Raw genomic sequence first — 24,622 nt, forward strand, 5'->3', positions numbered from 1 at the left:
GTGTGCTCACATGTTAAGTGTAACATGCCATCTACTTAACCTCCTTAAAATATGTCAGCAGTTCTACTCTCTTTCAAGACATCAGACTCAGGGATTAAAAGGTTCCTCTCTTTACTGGAACCCAGTCCTAACAGACTGATCCAGAAACACATCTCCCTCTGAAGGTCCTTTATTTCTAGTTGGAGATTAAAAAACCACAACCCACCATAATTTACAGCTTGGGATGGGTTGAGCCTGCCCAGCAGCCTATATATAGAGAGGAGAAAGTGAGAAGAATGAAACAAAAGCAAGAAAACTCAGGTGTCAAGTTTTCTAAACAATTACTGAAGGAGAGAGAGATGAGCTTAAAAAGTAAAAAATAAAGAAAAAAGAAAAGAACTCATCACCTCTCAGAAACTGGGGAAACTGATCAAAACTGATAACCAGCCAGTCCCTGAGTAATAACCACCCCACTCCCCCCACATTCTCTTTGTTCCTATACCTCCTATTTATGCTGCTATGACATTTTATGGTATGGAATATTACCTTGGCCAATTTGAGTCAGCTGTCCAGCTGTGTCCCCTATCAATCTCCTGACCATTCATAGCTTGCTGGGGCAGGGGGGGACAGAATGGGGAAAAAGGGAAGCCTTGATGTGGTGCAAGCACGTCCAGCAATAGCCAAACACTGTTTCAGCCCCCAGTGCAAAGCACAGCAAGATTCAGACTGCTAAGAAGAAAGTCAACTCTGTCCCAGCCAGATCCAAGATACAGGTTACATTTTAAAGCAGTGCAAAACCCAATACTTACTGAAACATATTCAGGGATAGAAAGCTGATCTTCAGGAAGAGACTTTAGCTTCTCATAGCATTCATCTGTTAATTCCAAGTCTCGCAAGCTACGACGGATATCTCCTGCCCTCTCTCTCAACTGATAATTTGTTTCCTCCAGTTGCTTCTGTCTCAATAAAATAGTTTCCATTTCTTGCTTCATTAGAGCCTGATGTTTCCTTCAAGAAAACAGAAGATATCAGGTAATGAGTAACACAAGTGACAAAGCTTCACAAGACCCTGGCAAAGAAGGGAGTTCTGCTCATTTTGTAGAGGGAAAAATTTACAAAGATTGGGTAATTAGTGCCAGAATGTATATCACCATGGTTAAACAGTCATATCAGATACAGTATATATAAAAATCCAGGAAATTTATAGTCATTGAAAACACAAAGCTGAGTCTGAGGATAGACAATCTCCACATATGCTGACTTGAATTTACAAACTAAACTTAATTTACGAATTAAAAGCTTAAAACCATGAAAAAGTAGAATCTTTTTCCACACAAACCCCAAGGAGTTGGGAAATCCCTTGAACTTGGGTCTTACCAAGTTTCAACACAGGCACAGTCATACCATCCCTTAATTTTCTAACCACTGTAATATACAAAGTCAGAGTCCTTTATTAAAAAACCAACCAAACAGCAACAAAACAACCACTACTAAAATAGAACAAGCAACCTTACAACACTATACTTCTATTATCATCAGTGATAAGGTTTTATACAGCAAGAGAAACTGCTTATCAGTTCATGATGTTTAGACGTGTTTATTTTCTTTAAATCAAAGGCAACTACTTTTTTTTATTTATTTTTAGCTACAACTCTTGAAAACATGGTCATTTCTGCATTACTTAAAAAGGAATAGAAAAATACCAGTTAGTACTACAAGGCAATATCTATCCCACTGGCAGGGTACAGGTAACAGGAAGTCTGAGGTCATCAAAGGAATCACGCAAGGACACACTCCATGGTGAGTACAATTCTATTACGTGAGGATGAAAAGTTAAGTAGAAGACTGACAAAAAAAACTAATGAAAAGATTGGGAAAAGTAGTTTAACTTTTTTATGCCTATTTATAACAGTTTGCACATCAGTACCTTTTACTGAGCACTCCTTAGATAACTTAGGTATGGCCAGCATAAAAATATTCCCCTCTGGTGCATCTAAGCATACAGAGTGACAAACGTTTTTCTGACCATAAGCTGCTCTCAGTTGAAAGACTTTGCTGGAACTAATCTCAGGTCTGGCTCCACATCCCTATATCTGTTCTAGCCTCACTACAGAATAGGATTTGGAAGTAGTCACATCCTGTAAGCTCTGCTTAACATGAGACTATGTAAGTAATGCTCTTCCTTCACAGGTGTGGAAATTCACACTTCACACATAACTGACAAAGTGGTTTGGAGAAGCCTGATAGTCAATCTATTTTTCAGGTTAACTCCAAATATTTCAGAACAACATGGAAAGTGAGTTCCTACATCATCAGCTGAAAGCATTTCTGACAAATAGGAAGTACTAATGGGAAAAGCTAAACATTACACACTTACCTTTCCCAAGTCTTCTATGCTACATTTATTAAAAATTCTGTTTAAACTGATGGAAAGTCTGTCACCTCTGCCTAGTTGTTTTGCTCTTTATTGGTTTTAAGAACACTTTTACTACCTCTTCCTACTACATTTTGAATTTAGGTAAAATAAAACCAAGCCTACAAACTTCAGCTAGTGAGAATTGATTTCTAATTTACTTATATCTAAATTAAATATGTAAATTCAATTTTAGAATTAAAACACTAATGTAATCTGCAAAAGAAATCCTATTCCTGCAACTAGTAATTATCTGTTTCTAACTTATTTACACAAACTCAAATTAATTCACAAATTTGTTAAAGATGAAGTTCTTAATTGTACTTCCCCCATACCTGGCATCTTCTTGCTGTAATGCCAACTGACTATCCAGTCGTAAAGACAACAGCTGCTTTTGATGGATTGCATCATTAAGCTTCTCCTCCAGCTCCTCAATCTAAATATAAAGAATGTGAGTGAGTATAAAACAAAATAAGTTACCATAATAATTTTTTAAAAATTATTTTGCAAAAAGAACAAGTTGAAATAAAAATATGAAGATCCCAATACTGTGGGCAGTGCAATAATGGCTGTCTAGCAAGACCTCTAAATACAGTAGGGCTTCAGAATATGATATGGACTTTGTCTCAGAGATCTAAAAATAAAAAAAGGGCTTAGTTCCTAAATGGCTATTTGTTCAACTAATTTCAAGTTAGGCTTAAACTCTGAGTAGAAAGCCAATAAAAAGCAGTTGGCATATAGTATGATGTAAAAATGAACTGCACACAAATGTGGCAATGTTTTTACACCTTTCTGAATTTCATGCATCTTCGTGCAAGCTGTACACAACAGAATCTACTGTTAGCATGTTGGTATACTCCATCCCTATCTTCATTAACAAAGCACTGAAGAGTATTCAGATCACCTTTTCTAGTACTGCACAAGTTCCGGTTCAAAGCCCTGCTATGCTACTAACAGGAGTGACAAAATTCATCATTTCTGAAAGAAAACAGGTGTTTTTCCTTTGTGTTTAGGAAAGGTAAAACTAATTAAATCCTCCCTTACTTATAAGTAAGATGACTTAGTCAGTGAAGCTTTCTATATCTTTGTTTCCCCTTCTTCTCATGAAAGAACCCAGAACACACCAAGAAAATCCCCAAACCAACTAAGTAGATCTCCATCATTTCATTCAAACAAATTCTTTTCAGAAGTTTCTATCATACTCTAAAAGCACCAAAAAAAAAAAAAAAAAAAAAGATTATATAATGAAAGGAGAAAGACTACTTACCTTGGTCAGATATTCAACTTTCAAGTTGTCAATCATCAAGTTTTTTTGTGATAATTCTATTTTAAGCAGCTGAAGATTATGGAGCAACTCCTTCCGTTCAATCAGCTGCTTAGTGATTTTTACAGAACCTTCTCTCTCTTCAGAGGAAGAAACATCATCGGTTGGTACTGTGGTTTCCAAGCTGATATCCTCAGATTCCAAGGAGCTAGAAACGTTTACTTTCTTGATTACCTTAGAGCTTTTATGTGACATTTTCTCCCACTATTTACAAAGCTTTATTAACCTATACTTTGAGATGAGCCTCCTGAAGAATCAACTGCAGGAAACAAAACAATTAAATAAAGTGTCATTATGAAAAACTAACCACCACATTAGACCACTAAGCAAGTAATGCTTCTCAGTATCACATGATACTTCTTTTTTTCACCCAAGAAAAACACTTTGAGAAGCTCTGGAGGGCTGCTGCCTGAGGACCCTCTTCATGAACAATCATTATCAAGCGTTTTGACTGCAATCACCCGAATATCAGTGTAAATACCAGTGTGAATCTAGCTTACTAGCATGTTGCTATAGTTAAAGATAGATATGCACGTTGTCAAAACCACATGCACTGAAACTCCCGGAGCCTATTAGGCATATACAGTGCCCTATAAATAAGAGGCATAACACGACTTACTGGAGAAAATGATAAAGGAATACCTCGATCACAGAATCGTATAGGTTGGAAACAACCTCCGAGATCATCGTGTCCAACCTATGACAATCCCCTCAACTTCACCATGGTACTCAGTGCCACGTTCAGTCTTTCCTTAAGCACTTCCAGCGGTGGTGACTCCACCACCTCCCTTGGCAGCGCATTCCAATGCCTAATCAGCCTGTCTAGAAAATCCACCTATGTCCAGCCTTACACTCCCCTGGAGCAGCTTGAGGCTTTGTCCTCTTATCCTACGGCTGGGTGCCTGGGAGGAGAGCCCGGGCCCGACCTAGCTACGAGCTCCTTCCAAACCTCGCCGGCCTTCGCCTTCTCAGCAGCAGCAGCACTGTGCTTCCCAGGCTGCTTGAGCCAGCAGCCACCCGGGCTTTTACAACCACCTGGCACAGACCACGGCGCTACTTACAGACGGCGCTGCTCACAGCCCAGCAGGGAGAGGAGACGCCGCGCTCGGAGCCCGGGCCAGCGACAGCCGGGCTGCCCTCCCGGGGGCGCCACCACCGCCTTCCTTCCCCCCGGCAGCCGGGGGCAGCTCAGGAAGAGGGAATAGTGTTGGTCCCGCAGGATGCCCGGAGCTGTGGAAGGCAGCGGGCAGGTGGCCCAGCGGTAACTCGGCAGCGGCGGGGTTGGGGAGCAGCAGCCCGGGCTGGGCCGCTCCTGGGGTCTGTCCCACACACCCCGGGCAGCGGCGGCACTGCACGCGCGCGCGCGCTTCCGCCTCCCCTCAGCGCGGCGGGGGCGGGGCCGCGCTCCACGCCATCACCGCGGCGACCGGGGCGCCGCTTCCGCCGCCGTGCCCGCGCCATTCCCGCTTCCCGCGCCGCTTCCCGCCGGCCGCGCGCGCCATGCTGACCTCGCGGACGTTCGTGAAGCGCACGCGGGCGGGCGCGGTGGTGAAGGTGGTGCGCGAGCATTACCTGCGCGACGACATCGCGTGCGGCGCCGCCGCGTGCCGCCTCTGCACCCCCGCCGCGCCCGCGCCCGGCACTGGGGGCGCGCCCGGGCTGGAGGCGCGGCCCAGCGGCCCCGCCAGCAGCCTCTGCCCCGGGCCGCACTTCCTCCTGCCCGACACCAACCTGCTCCTGCACCAGGTGAGCGCCTCCGGAGGGAGGGACGGATGGTGTGGCCGCCTCAGCGCTGGGGAGGGCCCACCGCTGCCTTCCTCTGGGCCCGGCCGGGCTCCATGTGGAAGCTCCAGCCTTCCTGCACCGGCCTTGTTAAATCCCTGTGGGTGTAAGCTCCCGTGTGCGTTCCGGCGTCGCGCTGCAGACCTGCCTCCTCCCGTGTTTCCTGTGGCTGCTTGATCCCTGCCTGGGCAGTCTTGTCTTTCCCTGCCAGCTCCTGAGGAGAAGGCTGCAGCATCAGCGAACCTGGTCTGTCTTAGACTCTGTTCCAGTTTTATAGGGGGAATAGTGTATGTGTGATTTTTTGTTTGTCTTGTGTTTTTGTTGTTGTTGTTTTGTTTGCTTTTTGTGTTTGTTTGTTTTTTTTTTTTGCCCGAATTGTAGGAATAAAGAACAGTACTTATTAATTTATTTAGTTCGTTGTGGTCTGATATGGGTATGAAAATTCAAACAGAGAAAGTTGGTAGAGTCTCAAGTAGCTATTGGGACCTTCATGTCGTCACTGAATTTTTGGATCTTCTGTGGTCGCTGAATTTTTCTAAATGCCTCTTCTGCTTTTCAGAGTGTAGGTTTAGGTTCTTCATACTGTCATATTGATTTTATGTAATGAATAGAGAGTGCGAAATCATCCCGTGTACAACTCTGGAAGCACGGGAGCAACTCCACTCTGCAGCCCATCCATAGCTGTGCAGAGAATTGGGGTCTGAGCAGGGCAGACAGTACACTTTGAGGCTGGGAGGAATTCCTAACTTTTTCCTTTCATTGTTTTTGAATACCTGTGTACAAGGTAGAACAGCCCTGTGCACACGTGGGAGACTGTAACTAATCCATAAATTCTAACATGGAGTTCTCTGGAGAGGGGAACAACACTTGAGTATTTTAGCAGAGATCCCAGAAGTTGTAAGGATTTTCATCACAAAACAGCAGGTCAAGGGATGTTTTCAGCTTCTCACAAGTGGATTTCTTGGTGTCTTGTTGGTGAAATTTGTATGTGAGTCCTATAGAATGCTCTGAGAATGTACCAGGGTGTGCTGAGGTGAACTGTGAGGTGGGGATTAGGAAGCCTTGGTAAGAATAGGGAAAGATTTTGCCTAGAAACTGAAACACTTTTGTCACAGTAAGACTTGGCCTGGTGCTTCAGTTTATGCATATAATAATGCTGGATTTCTTCCCCTATGAATATGGCTCTAAATCTTTCAGGTTGTGTAAACATCAGGTTTGGTCTGGTATTGCTTTTTATTCTTTTAGCTGTGCCCTCTAGAGCCTTATGGCCGTCTCGTTTTGCAAGTGGGTTTGCACAGTTTCTTGCTATGAGGTTAGGAATTTAGCTCCCATCTTTTTCCCCCAACAGATTACATGGATTTTTAGTGTATATTTATTTCTCTGTCTTGATGTCAGGAGTTGGTAAAGAAAAGTACTGAAAATTTTAACAAAATTCTTAAAAAAGAAAAAGGTCCTTCAGAAACAGAGAGCAGCTTGCAGAATGCCCATTGATTTGACTCCATGGAAGTTAAAATTTCAGTTTAACAGTGGGATTGTTTATGGAGAACTCAAACCTACACATGCATAGGCACATCAGCTGTGTAAGAGTAGTTGGGTACCATTTTATGGCTTGCATTCCTCACAGAGGCAGGCAGCCTGTAAATTCCATCAGATTTCCCTCAGATTGTGCATAGTTGCATTTTGTTTACTAAGGGTAAATTTTATAGGACCCCATTTTATGTAAGCAAAATTTGTAGTGTACACTCGGCCTTACATTTGTCTGGAATCCTGCACACACTGGGCGCGAATTTGTTGGAAGTCAGAATCCTTATCTTCACTTCAGGTCACAGAGAGGCTGGAAAATCCTATTTGACTTTTTTTTCCCACAAGGAGGAGAAAGCAACTTCATGCACTGTCCAGTTTCCCAGTGGTGAGGGAATAAGGCAGAAAAGGAGAGTCACTCATTACTCATGTTAGCTTTTCATGTACTAGCCAAGGAAATATTTTGAGTCCTGTTATTGGATAGAATTAAACAACAATTTTAATTCATTTCCATTTTGTTCCTCAGATTGATATCCTTGAAGATCCTGTTATTAAGAATGTCATTGTGCTGCAGACAGTCCTACAAGAAGTCAGGAATCGGAGTGCGCCGGTGTACAAGCGAATTAGGGACGTGATTCAAAACAAAGAAAAACATTTCTATTCTTTCACCAATGAGCATCACAGGTAAGGGCTGCAGTAGGGTATAACAAAAACTGCTGATATGCAGTAAAAGAAAATGGGAAACAAAACTGGAACATGTGTACTGGAAGAAAAATTATGCTGGTGTCATAGAACTATATATTTCTAAGGAATCCTTTTGGGAAGTAGTTGGTGTTCCAGGAGCTTTTCTGTCTATAGTTGGTATAAATACATATATATTATGTAAAGGGGGTTAGAATATTGAATAGTTAGTACTATTATCTTGAGTAATAAGGTACTGATTTTCCATTTTAGTGTCCCTTTTAAACACATTCCAATGCTTTACCAATATTGTTAGCTTAGTCTGTAGCAGAATTAAAAAATCCACTAAGTTAAGTGACAGAAAGCTCTAAGAAATGGAGATGCAGTTAATTTGCCTTTATTTGTGCTCACAGTTAGTTTTCAATACGAATGCAGTATCATAGCTCAAGGAATCTTGAATCCATTGTTCTAACAGCTTGAATGCAAACCTCTTCAATTGTCTGTGAGAAAGTTGTGTTAGAAATTAACCCTTCCTTCCTATTTTCCTTTACCCATGTCTCCTGGCCCTTCAGTGGCCTAATGAGTGTTACACATAACGATGACTACAATAATGACACTTCTGGTGTAACAGCCTTGATCTTGTTTGTCTGAAAATTTTAAGTATAGATGGATGCTGGGATTTGTTTTGGTTTGTCAAACACCCCCTTTTGTTTTTGAAATTTATTTAGAGAAACGTACATAGAGCAGAATCGGGGAGAAACTGCTAATGACCGCAATGACAGAGCCATTCGGGTAGCAGTGAAATGGTACAATGAACACTTGAAGAAAATCGAGGATGAGGAAAAGATTCAAGTTATCTTGTTAACAAATGACAGAATTAATAAAGAGAAAGCTCTGGAGGAAGGAATAACTGCTTATACATGTAAGTGAACTAGTATGTATGTTTAATTTATTGCTCAAATAAACTGAGCAGTCACTTGATACCTAAATCCCATGCACCTCTTGCATAAATATTTACGTGTGTGCTTTTGTAGGTGAGGAGTATATAAAAAGCTTGACAGCTAATCCTGAGCTCGTAGATCGTCTTGCTTGTGTATCTGATGAAGGGGTATGTTTTTATTTTCTTTTTATAAAATAAATTGATCACAAATGGCTTGTAGTATAATATTGCATACTGTATGTCAGGATACTGGCATCAGTTTAGAATACAAGGAGTTTGGACTTTATTACTATTTTGGCAATTTAACTTTTTGACAACTGAGAAGTAAAAAGGAAATACTGTAGCCATTTTCAGTTCTGATTATATGCCTGTTAGTATGTATCTTGTTGTCTGTGAAAATCCAATTGCTTTAGATAACTGTTGTGAAGATGAGAACATTAACAGAAACAACAAAATGAAAACAATATATGTTGCAAACCATTTAGATCTTTATTTTGTGTCTGCTGGAAAATCTATGTTAAGTTACTGATCAAAAGCATTTTCATTTGGTTATTAGTTGACATAAAAGCAGGCTGCAGCTCAGATATGAGCTATATCCTCTTCTACTCCCTTGTGCTTTGTGTTTATCAGAATCAAGTTCACATACAACTGATAGAGCTGAACACTCACCACAAAAATAGGAAAGTTGATTTCCTCAGAGTTAGTTTTAACAGAATAGAGCTCTATGCAAGAGTGGGAAGAAAGAGGGCTCAGGTATTCTCAGCAGTTAACTGTAGATCATTCAGGTGTAAGCAATTGTCTAACTGCTCCAAACTTTGGTCACAGACATGTATTTTCATAATGTTTCCTATAGCTTACAGTACATACACTATGTGCCATACTCTTTATTATGCTGATATGTTCTTTGTTAAGTATCTTTTTAGTCACTATATCCAAATCAACATAAAATTGTGCAGTATGTTTTTAAGTAACTGCAGGAAAACAAGAAAAGTTCCTAGAATTGCCACATTTTTATGCTTTTGATGCTTCATTAGAAAAAGTACTGCTTAATAATAGTTTTTTATTGTTGTGCATATTCATACCTACACACAGTTACAATTAGGGAGTTTGTTAGCATGAGTGTGTTGTGTTCCAGAGCTTGGTATTGAAATTAACATGAATATAAAATACTGAAAATATCCTCTCCTCTTTTTATTTTTTTCCTAAAGAAGGAAATAGAAGGTGGAAAAATAATATTCCCAGAACATATTCCTCTTAGCAAACTGCAGCAAGGAATAAAATCTGGTATTTACCTCCAAGGAACTTACAGGGCAAACAGAGAGAATTATCTTGAAGCTACTGTTTGGGTTCATGGAGATGGTGAAGAAAACAAAGAGGTGAGTTTTAATTTTACTTCCATGCAGTAAACTTTAACTAGCATTAGTAATGACTTAAAATTTAATTATTTCATGGTGGCACGTGTTAAAATGGGGCATATTAGTAATTTTCTACCCTTCTGGTTTTTTTCTGATGTTTGTGCTGATGTTTTAATTTTTTATTTGTATGGATATAGACTGCTGAAATGCTGACTGTGGTCTTTTTGGAAAAAAGTATAATGTATTTAAAATTACAGTTTGATAAAGTAATTGGTAAAATAAAGATGAATCTTGGTTGTTAATAGTTTTTCAATTGACCTCTTAACAGTTTTTAAAATCAGTTTGAAATATATGCTGAAAGACAAAGGAACAAGTGTATAGGAGGATTTTCAGTGAAATAAACAGTCATGAGCCCTTGTGGGGTTCTCCTGCTGTATTTCCCCCTGCTGTTTTCGTGCCTGGTGAGGGAAGATGGGCTGTTTCCCACCCAGCAGTTAATCCATCTGTCTGCCCACTGGATTCCCAGTTAGTGCAGTTGCACAGACACTGTTTCCAAGCAGTGGCAGTTGTCTCGTCCCTCCCTATTTGTGGCAGCTGGAGGTACTTGTATCTCTTTTATTCCTCTTTCTCAGTAGTATGTGGAATCCCCTATCCTGCAAAAATAGGATTGTCTGACTTAATAAAAAGATTTAAAAAGAAAAAAACAAAACCAGGGGGAAAACGTATTTCTTATAGAAGCAATTGGAATCTTGAAATAAGATCATCTGTACTGTGAGAAACCTTGGCAGAGGAAAAAAGTGCAAGACAACCATACTTTTAAAATGTTCTTTGGAATGTTAAGCCTGTCATACATGTTTACTCTCCTGTTACACTGCTCTAGATTTGGATCTTCTGTTTTCATCATCATGAATATTTGCATTTCCATTTTGTTTTCTAAAAAAATCCAGATAATTGTACAGGGCCTGAAACATTTGAACCGAGCAATTCATGAAGATGTTGTAGCTGTGGAGGTGTTGGCAAAAGATGAATGGGTGGCACCATCCTCAGTGGTTCTGCAGGACGACGACCAGAATGAAGAGAACATTGAAAATGAAGAGGAGAAAGAAAACATTGTATGAAAGAAATAATTTTTCTAAACTGTGGTGTTATAGAAGAGTTGAAATCTGTGGTACCCTGACAGTGTTAGGCTTTAGCTTTATATATCCTCTTTATAAAATGTGAATACAGAAATCATAAAACTTAATTGGAGTTGTACAGTTGTGTTAAATACATGATGGTGGATAAAATGGATCATTTTCAATTAGTCTTTGCTAGAAATTCCCACATTACTTTATTAAGCAAAATGAATCCAAAAGTACTGAGTGGTAGTCATGTAATAATGTAAATCTGTATTTACTGATATGCAGATTAGGATTTGTATACATACAAATACATAGCATACATACATGCATGTATGCTATGTACAAGAAGATAATTTCTTTTAAAATCCACTTACTATTTTTCCACTGAATTTCATGGGAATGTTTTTTAATAATTATGTGGAGAATTACTGGAGAATTTTCAGGTAGTGTAAAAGGACTCCAAAAATTAAAATAACAGATTGTAAAATAACATGGAAAATATTATTTGTTTGGTTTTCTTAATGGACATCCTTTCAGAAAAATGGAGAACAGCAGAAAAAGGCTCCAGAATGCTGTCTTCTCCCACTGTCTCTTCTAAGTCACATCACATACTGATGTGATTTCAGTCATGTCACATACTGAAAATACTAAAAGTCATGCAAAGCACAGGGAGGCACAGGAGGTTCTATTTATAAAGTTATAATAGAATTTATATCCTTATAATGGATTACAAAATGTTGCTATTAAGTTTTAAGTTACCTACTGTAGTCAAACATGAGTTCAGACAGTTTTGTATTTTTAACCTGTGTTCTCCCAGCTGAAGACATCTGTTAACAAGGACATGCTGAGGCCTACGGGAAGAGTAGTGGGCATTATAAAACGAAACTGGCGGCCGTATTGTGGGATGCTTTCCAAGTCACAGATCAAAGAGGTGAGGAAATAATCCACTCACTCTAAGTGCAGGGTTGGTTTTTCTTCTTTGTTTGGAAATTAATTGTTCCTTTTTCTGGTTGTTCATAGGCAAGGCGCCATTTGTTTACACCAGCTGACCGCAGAATTCCTCGCATTCGAATAGAAACCAGACAGGCAGATGCATTGGAAGGGCAAAGAATAATTGTTGCTATTGATGGTTGGCCCAGGAATTCCAGGTATCCTAATGTAAGTTTAGGCATTTTCTTCTAAACTTTTAACTACCTGATTTTTTGTGTTTCTTAGATAAAACATTTATCTGCAACACTGAGTAAGTAACTGCAAACAGTGTTGAGGTTTAAATTCTTTGAGTGCCATTTGATGGTGTAATTAAGGAAGTCCCTAAATTACTTACTTTGCACTTACAACCAGGTATGGGGTTATCATACTTAAGAAGTTTACTCATCTAGTTCTGCAGTGAACATATATGTGCTACTTAAGGTCCTTTATATATACATTAACCAGGGACTTTGGTCTGGGTTCCTAGAAGTGCAAATATTTCACTCTAATTTTGCTCATTCACACATAGCAATCACTGCTCTAGCAGAAATTTGACAAATACACCCAATGCAATCAAATTGCCAGTAGGGTAAAAGTAGTTAAAAGTTCAGCATAAATAATGGAACCTGTATGAGAAACTGAGGACATTGCCTTCCATTTGTATTGAACACTAGCCAGGTTTTGAAGAGTCTTCCAGTAGCTCCTGTGGGACTGCACAGCTTTTATTGAAGCAGCACACAGGTGTCTCCCACTAGCTCAGAGAAATGAAGGGAACATGCAATATATAGAAGTAGCATTAAGACAAAGATGGCATACTGCAGAGAAGTGAGGAAGAAGGCAGAGCTGATGTGGTATTAGGGTGTGAGATGTGTGGCACAAGGCAAACCCATAGAGAAATGAGAGTGTATTAGTTCTGCTGCTTTTGCAGCATTGTTTTTCCTTCCCGCAAAAATGATTTCACATTTATAAGTTTTGGAATCTTAATTGTGGAGAATTTAGACCCATTCTGAGAAAAGAGTCTGGATGGACTCGGTTCAGATTGACTACATTAAATAAAAGTTTAAAATTGGATTTCTCTTAAAGATGAGAAACTTAACCAAATTAAAAAATATTGCTTCTCCTGTGTAGTTTAATACAAGAATAACCTAAGGGTTAATGTTCTTAAATACTTACATTTGGACAAATGGTATTGCTTGATTTGTGTGTGTATATATGTACCTGTATTATTCCTCAGGGTCATTTTGTAAAGAATTTGGGAAGCGCTGGAGATAAAGAGACAGAGACAGAAGTTCTTCTGCTTGAACATGATGTCCCTCACCAGGCTTTTTCCCAGGCTGTCCTTAGTTTCCTACCAAAAATGCCTTGGAGCATTACAGAAGAGGTAATAATTGTTAAATTATTGTAGTAATTACTGTGCCTTCCCCTTCAGTGCAAACTGTGACAGTTCCTGAATATCCCTGTGCACCAGAAATAAACAAGAACTGTTGTCCACGACTGTTCTGTCTTAGTGGGAACTTTCAGCTGGATTTCCTATGGGAACATGACCTCTTCAAGTTTTTGCATTTTGGCTAAAACTGAATTTGTTGGGGATAAATATTTTAAGATAAAGATGACACCACATGTTTTGTTAAAGAATATAAAGATAAACTAAGTTTTTTTTTGCAAAGAAGAGAGATAGCTATTTTGCAAGGATAGATACTTCCAACGTGTGCAGTTCCTTTCAATTATCTAGACATCTAAGCCTTAGAAAGCTAGACTTAGGAGTAGTCATATCCAAGACAAGTCATTCAGCTGGACATCAGTCAAAATTTCACTTCAAAAAATCTCAATTCCTCATCCTGCTAATTCTGAGATTGTGATGAAACTATGGTTGTGTTCTGATTCTGTTATTCATTTCTGTAAAACAAAAAAAAAGGTACTTCTGTATTGTTTTTTTTATCATTGTAGTTTCTGCATACCTGTTTTGATCTTTTCATAAAACAAACAAACGAACTGCCCAAAACAAAATAAACATTTTGAAAACACTTGGTTGCTGGGGAAAATCTGATATAATGTGCCTTTCTTAAATGATCATTTTTACTTGGAAAATGAAGATGTTCTTGAAAACAGCCTTTTGTTTCTTTTAAATTTCAGGATATGAAACACAGGGAGGACTTAAGGCATCTGAATGTTTGTAGTGTTGATCCTCCTGGTTGTACAGATATTGATGATGCGTTACATTGTAGAGAAATAGGAAATGGAAATCTAGAGGTATTGTATCAATCTAGTCATTTATTTACTTACTTCTTCCTTTATTTTACAAACAGCACAGTAGTGGTAAATGACACATGCAAAGCTCTAGATCTGTTATAAATAAATTAATGGTGTTTGCACAGCTGCAGGGTGGTAATAAAAAAGGGAGTTGATTTGCATCAGATCAGTGTCAAAAGTGGGAATTTAGTGTCTTCTAAATTCACCCTGCTTTATTCTCATTTGGCATGAGAATTTAACATAAAATTTATTTACTGCTTTAGCTAAGTATTATAAACAAGGGTATTTACAGCTTGGATAAGGAACTATGAAAAAAGAAAAAGTTCAGCTACTGCTGTAAAGCCTGTGGAGTTACTATTTTATTTTAAAAAAGGCAGTACGAAGCTACAGGCTTAACACCAGCTCTCTACTCCCTTATATGTGGTTCAGTCAGATTGTCTTCTTTAGAAGTTCATTTGAATTTGTAATAGTAGGGTGTGCCAGACTAGAAAGTCCAGCAAACAGAAAAGCAAAAACAAATTTGCAGTGAGTCTTGAAGAACATGAAAGATGTTATTTGGGTCCTCAAAGAAAAGCTGCATTGGTCATGAATATAACTTTCCCCTAAATGTACAAATACCCTTTTTTTGAATAATTGCTGCAACAGTTCACTTTTTTAATATGAGTATGATAGGTTTAAACTATTCTTATTACGAAATACGGGAGCTGCTGAAAGGAACTGGGGATGGATATATTGGTTTGTAAAAATGTGGGAAAGTTTCTTTCACTCTGAAAACCGTTTCTCTTTCATGAGGTGCATAACGTGATGCTTGTTTTTTAGGTCGGTGTACATATTGCAGATGTCAGTCATTTTATTCGGCCAGGAAATGCTTTGGATGAGGAGTCAGTCAAAAGAGGAACAACAGTGTATCTGTGTGAAAAAGTAATTCTTTTCTACAGCTTCTTGCATGATTAAGTGGTTGGATTTTCATTGCTTTCCTCTTTTAATTCTTGGGAGTGGAGACATTCTCTCCAAACTAAGGAGAAAAAAAAATGGACAATTTGTCTAAGACAATTTTATTTTCTGTTTTATCTTTTAAAAACCACTATCTGGATAATATCCCATTCAATTCTGGTTTGAAGCATTTATTAGTGTGTAGTTCTGAAACTGGAATACTGTTTTAAGTCCAGTCTGAAATTGAAGAAGTGGCTTGGTTTTGCCTTTTCCATTGGTTTTTGTTTTTTGTGATTGCTAAATCTCTGAAGGTTCCTATGATTTGCATTCACTAACACTGTAGATTTAGTCCTGGTTATTTCTTCCAGACCATGATTTCTTCTCAGAAATCACTGGTACTAAAAAGATGATAACTAAAATAAATCTTGGAATGAATTTTCTTAAAGTAACTTACTTTTCTTTCAGTAATCTGAGCTTTTTTGGCCAAAGAAAAATATCTAAGCTTTTTTTACATTAAAAATCAGGAAGTTAAAATACTAACTTAATTTATTCTTTACTTTGCAGAGAATTGATATGGTTCCAGAGCTACTTAGTTCCAACTTGTGCTCTCTGAGATCTAATGTGGACAGGTATATGTACATGACCCATACTTTGATCCTGGCAAGAAACTGCTGTTGTTTATGTAGGGATTTTAACAGATTTTCCCCTCCTTCTCTCTTTCTCTCATAGGCTTGCATTTTCATGCATATGGGAAATGAACCATAAGGCTGAAATTCTAAAAACCAGATTTACAAAGAGTGTTATTAATTCCAAGGTAAGTCATGTAAATATTACTATAATTCTGAAATAAAAAGCTGTACACTCTATTATGAAAACAATGATCAGAAGACTTCATAATAAAGTTTTCTTTCTGATTAATGATTTATATTTTTTTAGAATTAGAAAATGGTATTGAAATACTAGAAGTAAAGAGAATGATTCTTCAGTGTTCTTCTCAGCCTCTAAGGCTGAAGTGTTTATATGTGCAGTTACTGTGTGTATGATGCGTATAGGACATGGTTGATAGTACCAACTAATGGTTGATTAGTACCAACTAATCAGTTAAATTCAGTGGATTCTGTGGATGTTCAAGATGTTCCATACATGTCTAAAAATTAGACTTCCAATGTATAAAACACATATGATCAGCAAAAAAAACCCAAAAACAAACCCACGGCAAATGCCTGGTGTATCTTAATATCTTGCATAGCTCTGTCCTCATTTGTCCATTATTCTTTGTGAATAAGCAGCATTTAGGTATTGACTCTAAAGCTTTGTATTATTGTGAGCCAGGTTATGACAGCAAGCTGCACGTTCTGCAAGACAGAAAGAACTATAGGGTTTTTTTTAGTGTGTTCATTTATGTATCATGATGTCTTGTTTTTTTATACCTCTTCAAGGCTTCTCTTACATATGCTGAAGCACAGATGAGAATCGATTCAGCAACTATGAATGATGATATTACTACCAGCTTACGTGGACTAAACAAATTAGCAAAAATCCTGAAGAAGAAAAGAATTGATAAAGGGTAAGCTAGGCAGTGTACCTTTTACCTTTTCCCCCACCTTTTTTTCTGACTGTTCTTGCTGTCAAAATATATTATGGTTTTGTGTCCATTTTTCTGGTGAAAATCTTATGAAAAAGAAGTATTTTTCCATTTTGATTTCCATAAGAATGCTTATCTATATTTCCCAAAATATATAAATTTGGGATATTAACTTTTTCTTCACAAAATCAATCAATATGGATCTCACAGAGTCATAAAAGCACAACCAGAGGGTAGCATTTGAAATTTTAGAAGCTTCTATGTGTGTATTTGATGACATTTCCTGTAAATTTGAACATTCATGCCACAATTTAATTTTATTTAAAATACTATTTTTATTTTTAATTTCTGCCAATTTTAAATTACAGTGTCATGGTAACCCCAGATGATGTTACAGGTTTGCAGCTCAGCTGCTGTGTCTGCTTGACTGTAATTTTTTAATACCACTTCCTGTGTTGCAGAGCCTTGACACTTGCATCACCAGAAGTTCGTTTCCACATGGACAGTGAAACTCATGATCCTATTGATCTGCAGACTAAGGAGCTTAAGTATGCATTTTATTTGTTAGTTAATTCAGGGTAGGGATGGAATTAAAGACGTGGTTAAGTAGCAACAGTTAGTTAATGGTGTACAAAGTTCCTGTGATAGTGCAAGACAGTCATAGAATTAGAGGATGGTTTGAGGTGGAAGGGACCTTGGAAGCCTACCTAGATCTAACCCCCCTGCCATGGGCCCAGATAGTTCCCACTAGATGAGGTTGCTTAAAGCCCCACCCAACCTGTGCTTGAATGCTTCCAATGATAGAGCATCCACAACCTCTTTAGTCAAGATGATCCTCATTAAGAGAATTCTTCTATTGTACTGCAGTATTTATTTAGCGAGTCTTGAACTGTATGCTTCATATGTGAAATTAGTAGGAAGAAGTCAAGAGGTTTATCTGTTGTTTTCTCGAGGCATTTTAATGAGCATTTTTCTTGATTTTAATGTTTTAGAATATTTCAGGATTTTTTTTTCTTCTGACTTAGTATTTGGAGCTTATAAGCATTGTTTTTAATCTTAAAATTGCTTGCCTACTTGTATAAATGTTCAAAACCACTAGTTAATATTATATAACATCATTAGGATGGTGGAATGTTTCTTCATTAGGCACTCAAAGTAAATGTCTAATGCTTTTCTAACAATATAATGTATTTATCTTGATAGAGAGACAAATTCCATGGTTGAAGAGTTCATGTTGCTTGCCAATATTTCTGTAGCACAAAAAATTTATGATGAGTTCCCAGAGTTTGCCCTGCTCCGGAAACATCCTGCTCCTCCCCCATCAAATTATGACATACTTGTAAAGGCTGCGAAGTCCAAGGCAAGTTTTTATCATGCTAATTAAGTGAATTAATTATGAAAAGCTATATTTTATCTCTGGTTGGCCTCTTACCTAGCAATAAGGGCTGGAAAGCATTATTTTAAAAGTATATCAGCTACACCTTGAAATCCCTGGTATTTGTAGCAGGATAATTGTACCTCTAGGGTGAAAGGTCTTAAAAAGCACAAGATTCTTCCTTTCTTAGGTAAAGGAAACGTACCACTCTCTTAAGTCTTACATTGTAGCACTTGTGAGCAGTGAGTGTTTCTCCTCACCAAGTCACATGTGATTTTTGAGACAGTTTTTGGCTTTGGATCACATACATTATTGATGTACTCAAAAATTGATCAGTCACATCAAATAACATGTTTCTCTTGGAGGCAGGAAGTAAGAAAATGTGTTTAGAGTTTCCATCTTCTCCATAGATCAGCTAGAGGTTTATTTAGCCTGAAACAAGTCTAATTAAGGAGTCTGAACAGAGGAAATTAGTTTTCCAGTTTCAGGATCTTTTATTTGAGTTAACTTGTAATTTTGTAGTTACTGTGATGTACATTCACATTTTCTTTCCCTTCAGCTTTTTCCCACCCCCTTTTTTTTTCTTAAGGTCTGGAGAGAAACTTCCAGATTCTCTCAGTGTGACAATAGACAAGCCTAAACCTAGCCCATTTAATTTTCCACTGCTGTAAAACTGGAATAATGATAATGATTTAATTTGAAATTATTTAATTCTGAAAATTATTTTTTAAGTACTGTTTTATTTGGAAAGCTAAATTTCTCTGCATAGGTAAACATTCTTTTAAATAAACCAAAGTGGCTTTTTTACTGCTTTTGACACAACCATCACAATTAGGTATTAATATGCTTTATTTATACTGTTTGAATGAAAATGCAATTATCTTACCATAATACAGGCATCATTTGATCTCTGGATCATACTTTATTGTCAGTGCTGTATGTGCCAGAAAGAGCATTCAACTTGATCGTGTGATGAAATTTACCTTGTGTTTCTGGAAGTTAAAAATGCATTATGTTCACACTACCTTTTTATCAGAGAGCACTTGCAAACAGGGAAAACAATGTCATACACAGTACTAGTTTTACATTTCACTTTTCCAAGTATACATTATAATAATTTCGCACAGGAAATACCATAAAGTCAATTACTTACCTTGTGCTTGGATGAGAATTTTTTGTGGCATAAACACGTGCGGGTTTTTTTTTACATTCTTTCTGATTTAATAAAGAGATAGAAAAATCAAACCAAAGGTACATTGTTAATATTGGCATAAAGTATTTCTTAGTTTAGAATGAGTGTCTTTTCTGAATTCTAGGCTACTGACTCAGCATTTCATTTTTTACATAATACACTAGTAATAATGAGGGTGGGACCTGTGCATGGATGGATTTTTTTTGTTTGCTTTTGTAGTAGAAGCATTCCATCCTGTTATTAGGTGCTATACCTGTGCCAGTTGCTAAGATTATCATAGATGTGGCTGTTACCTTTCTGCTTATATTCATAATATTTGCTAGTAATGCTTCACCTTTTTTGTTTCTTTTTTTCTCTTTCAGAATTTGGAAATTAAGACAGATTCAGCAAAAGCTTTAGCTGAATCATTAGACAAAGCTGAATCTCCTACGTTCCCCTACCTAAATACACTGCTGAGAATTTTGACCACTCGCTGCATGATGCAAGCTGTTTATTTCTGCTCAGGAATGGATAATGATTTTCATCACTATGGTTTAGCCTCACCTATTTATACTCACTTTACCTCACCTATTAGAAGGTACTTGTGTTTTACAAAAGTTTCAGAGAAAAGAAATAAGTGATTTATTTGTGAAGAAATGGTAGTGTTGTGCATTTAAAAAAAACGTTTTTATTCATCATTAGATTTCAGTTGAAACAGCAGTGGCTTAGTGGCAGTCCATCTTCCTTTACACTCCCAGGTTTACAACTCCTAGGGTTTAGTAACATTAAAAAAAATATACAATAGGAATATATCTCTAATGCACATCTGGTGTCAGTCAGCAGTAGTCTTAGCCAGAGACTGAGGCGGAGTTTGCTCAGTCATTTTTGAGATAGAAACTGTGTTTAAATTTTTAGGAGACTGAATTTTCTATATGAAAACACTGGGAACTTGCTATTGGCAACAGTTGCATGCAATGAAATAATACTTCTTGGAAAAGTTTGTTAGTTTTTTCATCTGACCAAGAAGTCACTGAGTTTTGAAGAAAATAACTGTTATTGTGCTCCTTAGAAACATTTAAAGTGAAATCTCTTGGACATGGATTAAAATTCCTATGCATTTTTATGGATAATTTGTAGAATTTCTAGAAGTCCAAATGGTAAATTTTAGTTCTTACCAGATATATTAAAAAGTTCCTCACTGAAGTACCAGATGTATTAAAATGTTCCCCACTGAAATTCTAATAAGTTACATAACAAGAAGTTCAAATGTGATTATGCTTTGCAGGTCTATGGCACTGAAATACTATTCTACACTAAATTTGTCTAATTGCATGGGAAAGGGAAGAAGGATTAGCTTAAAAGGCCATGGTGAAAGATCTTTCTTTAGTCTAAAAATACAACTTAATTAATTTTTCTGGCACAATGTAAATTTATCTTAGCAAACATTATAACAGTATTCTGGCTTTGCAGTGCATCTTTGTTCAGCAGAGAGATGGATGCTGAATTAATAGAGGGCCAGCAGATCATCATTATTACAAAAACTTGAATCTAAGATTCACAGAAACAAACATGTTCAGAAACTTTTTTATTAATTTGGAAAAACTGTCTTACTACATCACTGATGATTTTAACCTCATCTTTGCAGGTATGCTGATATCATAGTGCATCGGCTTTTGGCAGTGGCCATAGGAGCAGACAGTACTTACCCAGAACTCACAGATAAACACAAACTGGCAGACATGTGTAAAAATCTCAATTACCGACATAAAATGGCACAATATGCACAAAGAGCCTCTGTGGCATTCCATACACAGGTAAGTAGTTCTGAGATGTTGTGTTGAACTATGGACACTGCAAAGGCAAAACCAAGCAAGAGTACAGAAATGATAAAGGCTGAGCGATGCTTCTGACAAAAAGCTTAAAACATTATTTTGCTCATTCTGAAAAACTAAAAATGGCATCTTGAAGAGTCTTTTAGTTTTGTGCTTTTATAAATACGAATAATTAATCCTACAGTAATGTTATGAGGTTTATGAGATTTTTTAAAATCTGCTTTCTGGATATGCTGAGTAAGTAATCAAGTATAGATGTGTATTTGAATGTTTTATTTTTCTGAGATATTTGTAATTCAGAAGGAATGTTCTAGTGCTTTTTTTCTTATTTGTGTGTTCTGGTTTTGTTACAGCTGTTCTTCAAAACCAAGGGAGTAGTAAATGAAGATGCATATATATTATTTGTAAGAAAAAATGCAGTTGTGGTTCTGATTCCCAAGTATGGGTTAGAAGGAACAGTCTTCTTTGAAGAAAAAGATAAACCAACACCAAAACTGGAGTACAACAGTGAGGTACGTTCTTGCTATTATTCTTAAGGTTTATTCTTAAACACCTTTATTTTTTGATCTGGTAAGCAAGCAGAATGACTAAACTCTATTCTAGTTGGATATAGAAGGGTAAGAGAGGCTTTTCTAAATGCACGTTCATTAATCTCTAGTAGTAATGAATGCCACTTTAGTCTTTGTAAGTCTAAATAAGTTGGTTCTGACAGGAATTTGTTTCTGTAATAGATAGTACTGATACCTAATTATCTGATTAGTTACTGCAGAAAATGCATGTATCACATATTACAAGACTGAATATTCACTATAGTAATTTTTGGTTTATTTTATTTACATGTAACAGTGCTATTTTCATACAAAGGTATTTATTTATATAAAAACGTAAGCTGTTGCAAATAGTGAGTATTTATACAAAATTTGAACTTTCAGGTGCCATCACTTACCGTGGAAGACACAACATTACATGTATTTGATAAAGTTAAAGTAAACATCATGTTAGATGATTCCAACATCCAACATCAGAAAATGCGGATGGTCTTGGTAGAACCCAAGGTAAGACACAAAATTCTTAGAACCATATTATCCTTCAGTAATGTTAAAAAATCATCATGGTAAAATTGAAATTTAACCCAGAAGGAAAAACATAATTTAGCAGCAGCTTGTAATGATTGCTTCATATCCACTCTCAGTAAAACACAGGATTGCCTTCACTGGCTGTTGAAAATAATAGCACCCTCTAAATTGAACTTCTGTTCTGGGCCCATCAGGGTATTTCCACTGTTGGGAATTACGATGATTTGCTGCAGTAATGTATTGCATTTCACAGTTCTGTAATCAAATGTCCCTCTGAAAATCTGCCAAAATTCAATAGGATGTTCTCTTTATTCCAGTGAAATATGATGGGCGGCTCAGCTCTATATAATTCCTGAGTGTCAATGGCAGTTGTGTCTTACAACTCCCACAATATAAACGTTCTCTCTCGATAATGTTATAAGAACTGTAATGTCCTAATAACTGTCTCTGGTCTCAAAACTTTTCAGTTCTAGCTTCTTTCTGCATTTGGGACACAGGGAGTTTCACCTGCTCTCCCACATTAGGCCTAAAAAGTATTTTGCATGACATTACAAAATTATGCTCCTAGAGTAAGGTACATGTAACTTTCTTGGTAAACAGATGGTTGCAGCAATTGAATAGCCTTTATCACAGAGGAAAAAGAGAACCCAAAATAAGCAAGAGCTTCTTTCTGTTTATACAGTCAAACATGATTACTTTTTTCCCTTGAGAAATCATGTAAATATATCATGTTCCAAACACATGTAAATATATTCTGGTCTTCAAGCTGTTGTATGAGCTTGAATCATAGAATGGTTTGGGTTGCAAGGACCTTTAACAATCATCTAGTTCCAATTCCCCTGCCAGAGGCAGGGACACCTTTCATGACATCAAGTTGCTCAAAACCCCATCCAACCTGGCCTTGGAGACTTCCAGGGATGGAGCATCCACATCTTCTCTGTGAAACCTGTTCCAGTGCCTCATTCAGAATAAACCATTTTTTCCTAAAACCTAAACTTAAACCAACCCACTTTTTCAAGTGGGGGGAGGAGGAAGCCATTCCCCCCTTTCCTGTCACTGGATGATGCCCTTGTGAAAAGTGCCCTTTCTGCCTTCTTGTAGGCTCCTCTTTTGGCTCCTGGAACGCTGCTCAAAGGTCTGCCTAGAATCTCTTCTCCAGGCTGAACAACCCCAACTCTATCAGCTTTTCCTCACAGGAGAGCTGCTGCTTTCAGCCCTCTGATCATTTTTGTGGCCCTCCTGTGGACTTGCTCCAACAGGTCCATGTCCTTCCTCTGCTGGAACCCCAGAGCTGCTTGCAGCACTGCAGGTGGGGTCAGAATCCCCTCCCTGTCCCTGCTGCTCACGCAGCTTTGGATGCCACCCAGGACATATTTGGCTCTCTGGGATGTGAGTGCTGATGGCTGGGTCATGTTCAGTCTTTCATCCACCAGCACATCCAAGTGCTTCCCAGCAGGTCTGATCTGATCTGTCCGTCCCTCAGCCTGGGTTGAGGTGAATCCCTGTGATCTCAAAAATGGGGACTAGACAATAAAACTTGTGGCAGCGAGGAGTCCGTGTGTTCTGTTGTGCATTCACACGCTGAGCTGCCCTCTGCTTGTGCTCACCAACTCTGGCTTGTCAAGAGCTTCTGTTGAGGCCATGACTCCAGTCTGAGGGATACTTTAAAAACAGACAGAAAGTAAGGCTAATGCAAGCTGATGGCTGCAAGCTAACAACCTGTTGGCGTTGTCAGGAGGGGGCTTGTTGCTTCTCTTTGCCTTCTCCAGCTTTTATTTCAGGTGAGTATTCTACCTCTGATTGTTCTAAGGTGGTAGACCCTCTTCTAGATGATTATCTAAATCAGAAGTTTCTGATGTTGATACAGTGTTTGTAAAAGGTCTGTACAAGTAAGGTCAAGTTAGGATACTAGGATAGCAAAAATTGAATTGAAATGTTCTGACTTCTGTTTTTTTCTTACTGTAGATATTAGGAAATGATACATGTGCAAGTCTCTCTGCAGAGGCAAGCAGCAAGGACGAACCAGAGAAAAAGAAAAAGAAACTACAAAAATAGCTGGATGTAAAAGTTAAGAAGAAATCACAAATGCTTGCATTTACATATTTTTCCCTATGGGCAAAAAAATGCTAGAAGCAGGTTTTGTTTACTTTTTAAATACACATTTTAATAATCTGTAAAGAATTTTTTTAAAGCTACTTTTTTATGACTATGAATGCAGAACAAATTTTAAAATCATGTATATCTACACCTTTGTCCTGTGGATGAAAATAAATATTTCTGCACAGTGAAGAAATGATTGTAGACTTTCTTGTTAA

The 24,622-nt window shown here is 37.8% G+C and overlaps 2 protein-coding genes across 4 annotated transcripts in view; one reads left to right on the top strand and one right to left on the bottom strand.

The window, feature by feature from the left end:
- The window catches only part of PIBF1 (progesterone immunomodulatory binding factor 1), a 106,296-nt gene extending 100,705 nt beyond the window's left edge, over nucleotides 1-5,591 (bottom strand). The window contains exons 1-4 of one of the 2 annotated variants that reach the window (XM_077173616.1): nucleotides 5,448-5,591; nucleotides 3,660-3,975; nucleotides 2,728-2,828; nucleotides 789-987 (exon numbers count right to left, since the gene is read on the bottom strand). In XM_077173616.1, coding sequence (XP_077029731.1) covers nucleotides 789-987; nucleotides 2,728-2,828; nucleotides 3,660-3,911 — 552 coding nt within the window. In that variant the 5' untranslated portion in view covers nucleotides 3,912-3,975; nucleotides 5,448-5,591. Of the gene's footprint in view, nucleotides 1-788; nucleotides 988-2,727; nucleotides 2,829-3,659; nucleotides 3,976-4,777; nucleotides 5,110-5,447 lie in introns of those variants that run through there. The other variant, XM_054655026.2, reaches the window with a different exon arrangement.
- DIS3 (DIS3 exosome endoribonuclease and 3''-5'' exoribonuclease) lies at nucleotides 5,149-24,600 on the top strand. 2 transcript variants are annotated; one of them, XM_054654499.2, is made up of 21 exons: nucleotides 5,149-5,462; nucleotides 7,546-7,703; nucleotides 8,429-8,622; nucleotides 8,735-8,808; nucleotides 9,849-10,016; nucleotides 10,943-11,107; nucleotides 11,934-12,047; nucleotides 12,137-12,274; nucleotides 13,320-13,466; nucleotides 14,219-14,335; nucleotides 15,155-15,256; nucleotides 15,833-15,897; nucleotides 15,998-16,082; nucleotides 16,708-16,835; nucleotides 17,315-17,401; nucleotides 18,057-18,213; nucleotides 19,783-19,997; nucleotides 21,045-21,213; nucleotides 21,585-21,743; nucleotides 22,164-22,286; nucleotides 24,273-24,600. In XM_054654499.2, the coding sequence occupies exons 1-21, from the start codon at nucleotides 5,217-5,219 to the stop codon at nucleotides 24,360-24,362; spliced, it is 2,901 nt and encodes a 966-aa protein (XP_054510474.1). In that variant the 5' UTR covers nucleotides 5,149-5,216; the 3' UTR covers nucleotides 24,363-24,600. The 2 variants fall into 2 exon arrangements, with proteins under 2 accessions (XP_054510474.1, XP_077029730.1); XM_077173615.1 differs by having other exon boundaries at nucleotides 9,852-10,016.
- The last annotated feature ends 22 nt before the right edge of the window (nucleotides 24,601-24,622 follow it).

The sequence above is a fragment of the Agelaius phoeniceus genome, chromosome 2, assembly GCF_051311805.1.
Source record: "Agelaius phoeniceus isolate bAgePho1 chromosome 2, bAgePho1.hap1, whole genome shotgun sequence".
NCBI classification, from domain to species: domain Eukaryota; kingdom Metazoa; phylum Chordata; class Aves; order Passeriformes; family Icteridae; genus Agelaius; species Agelaius phoeniceus.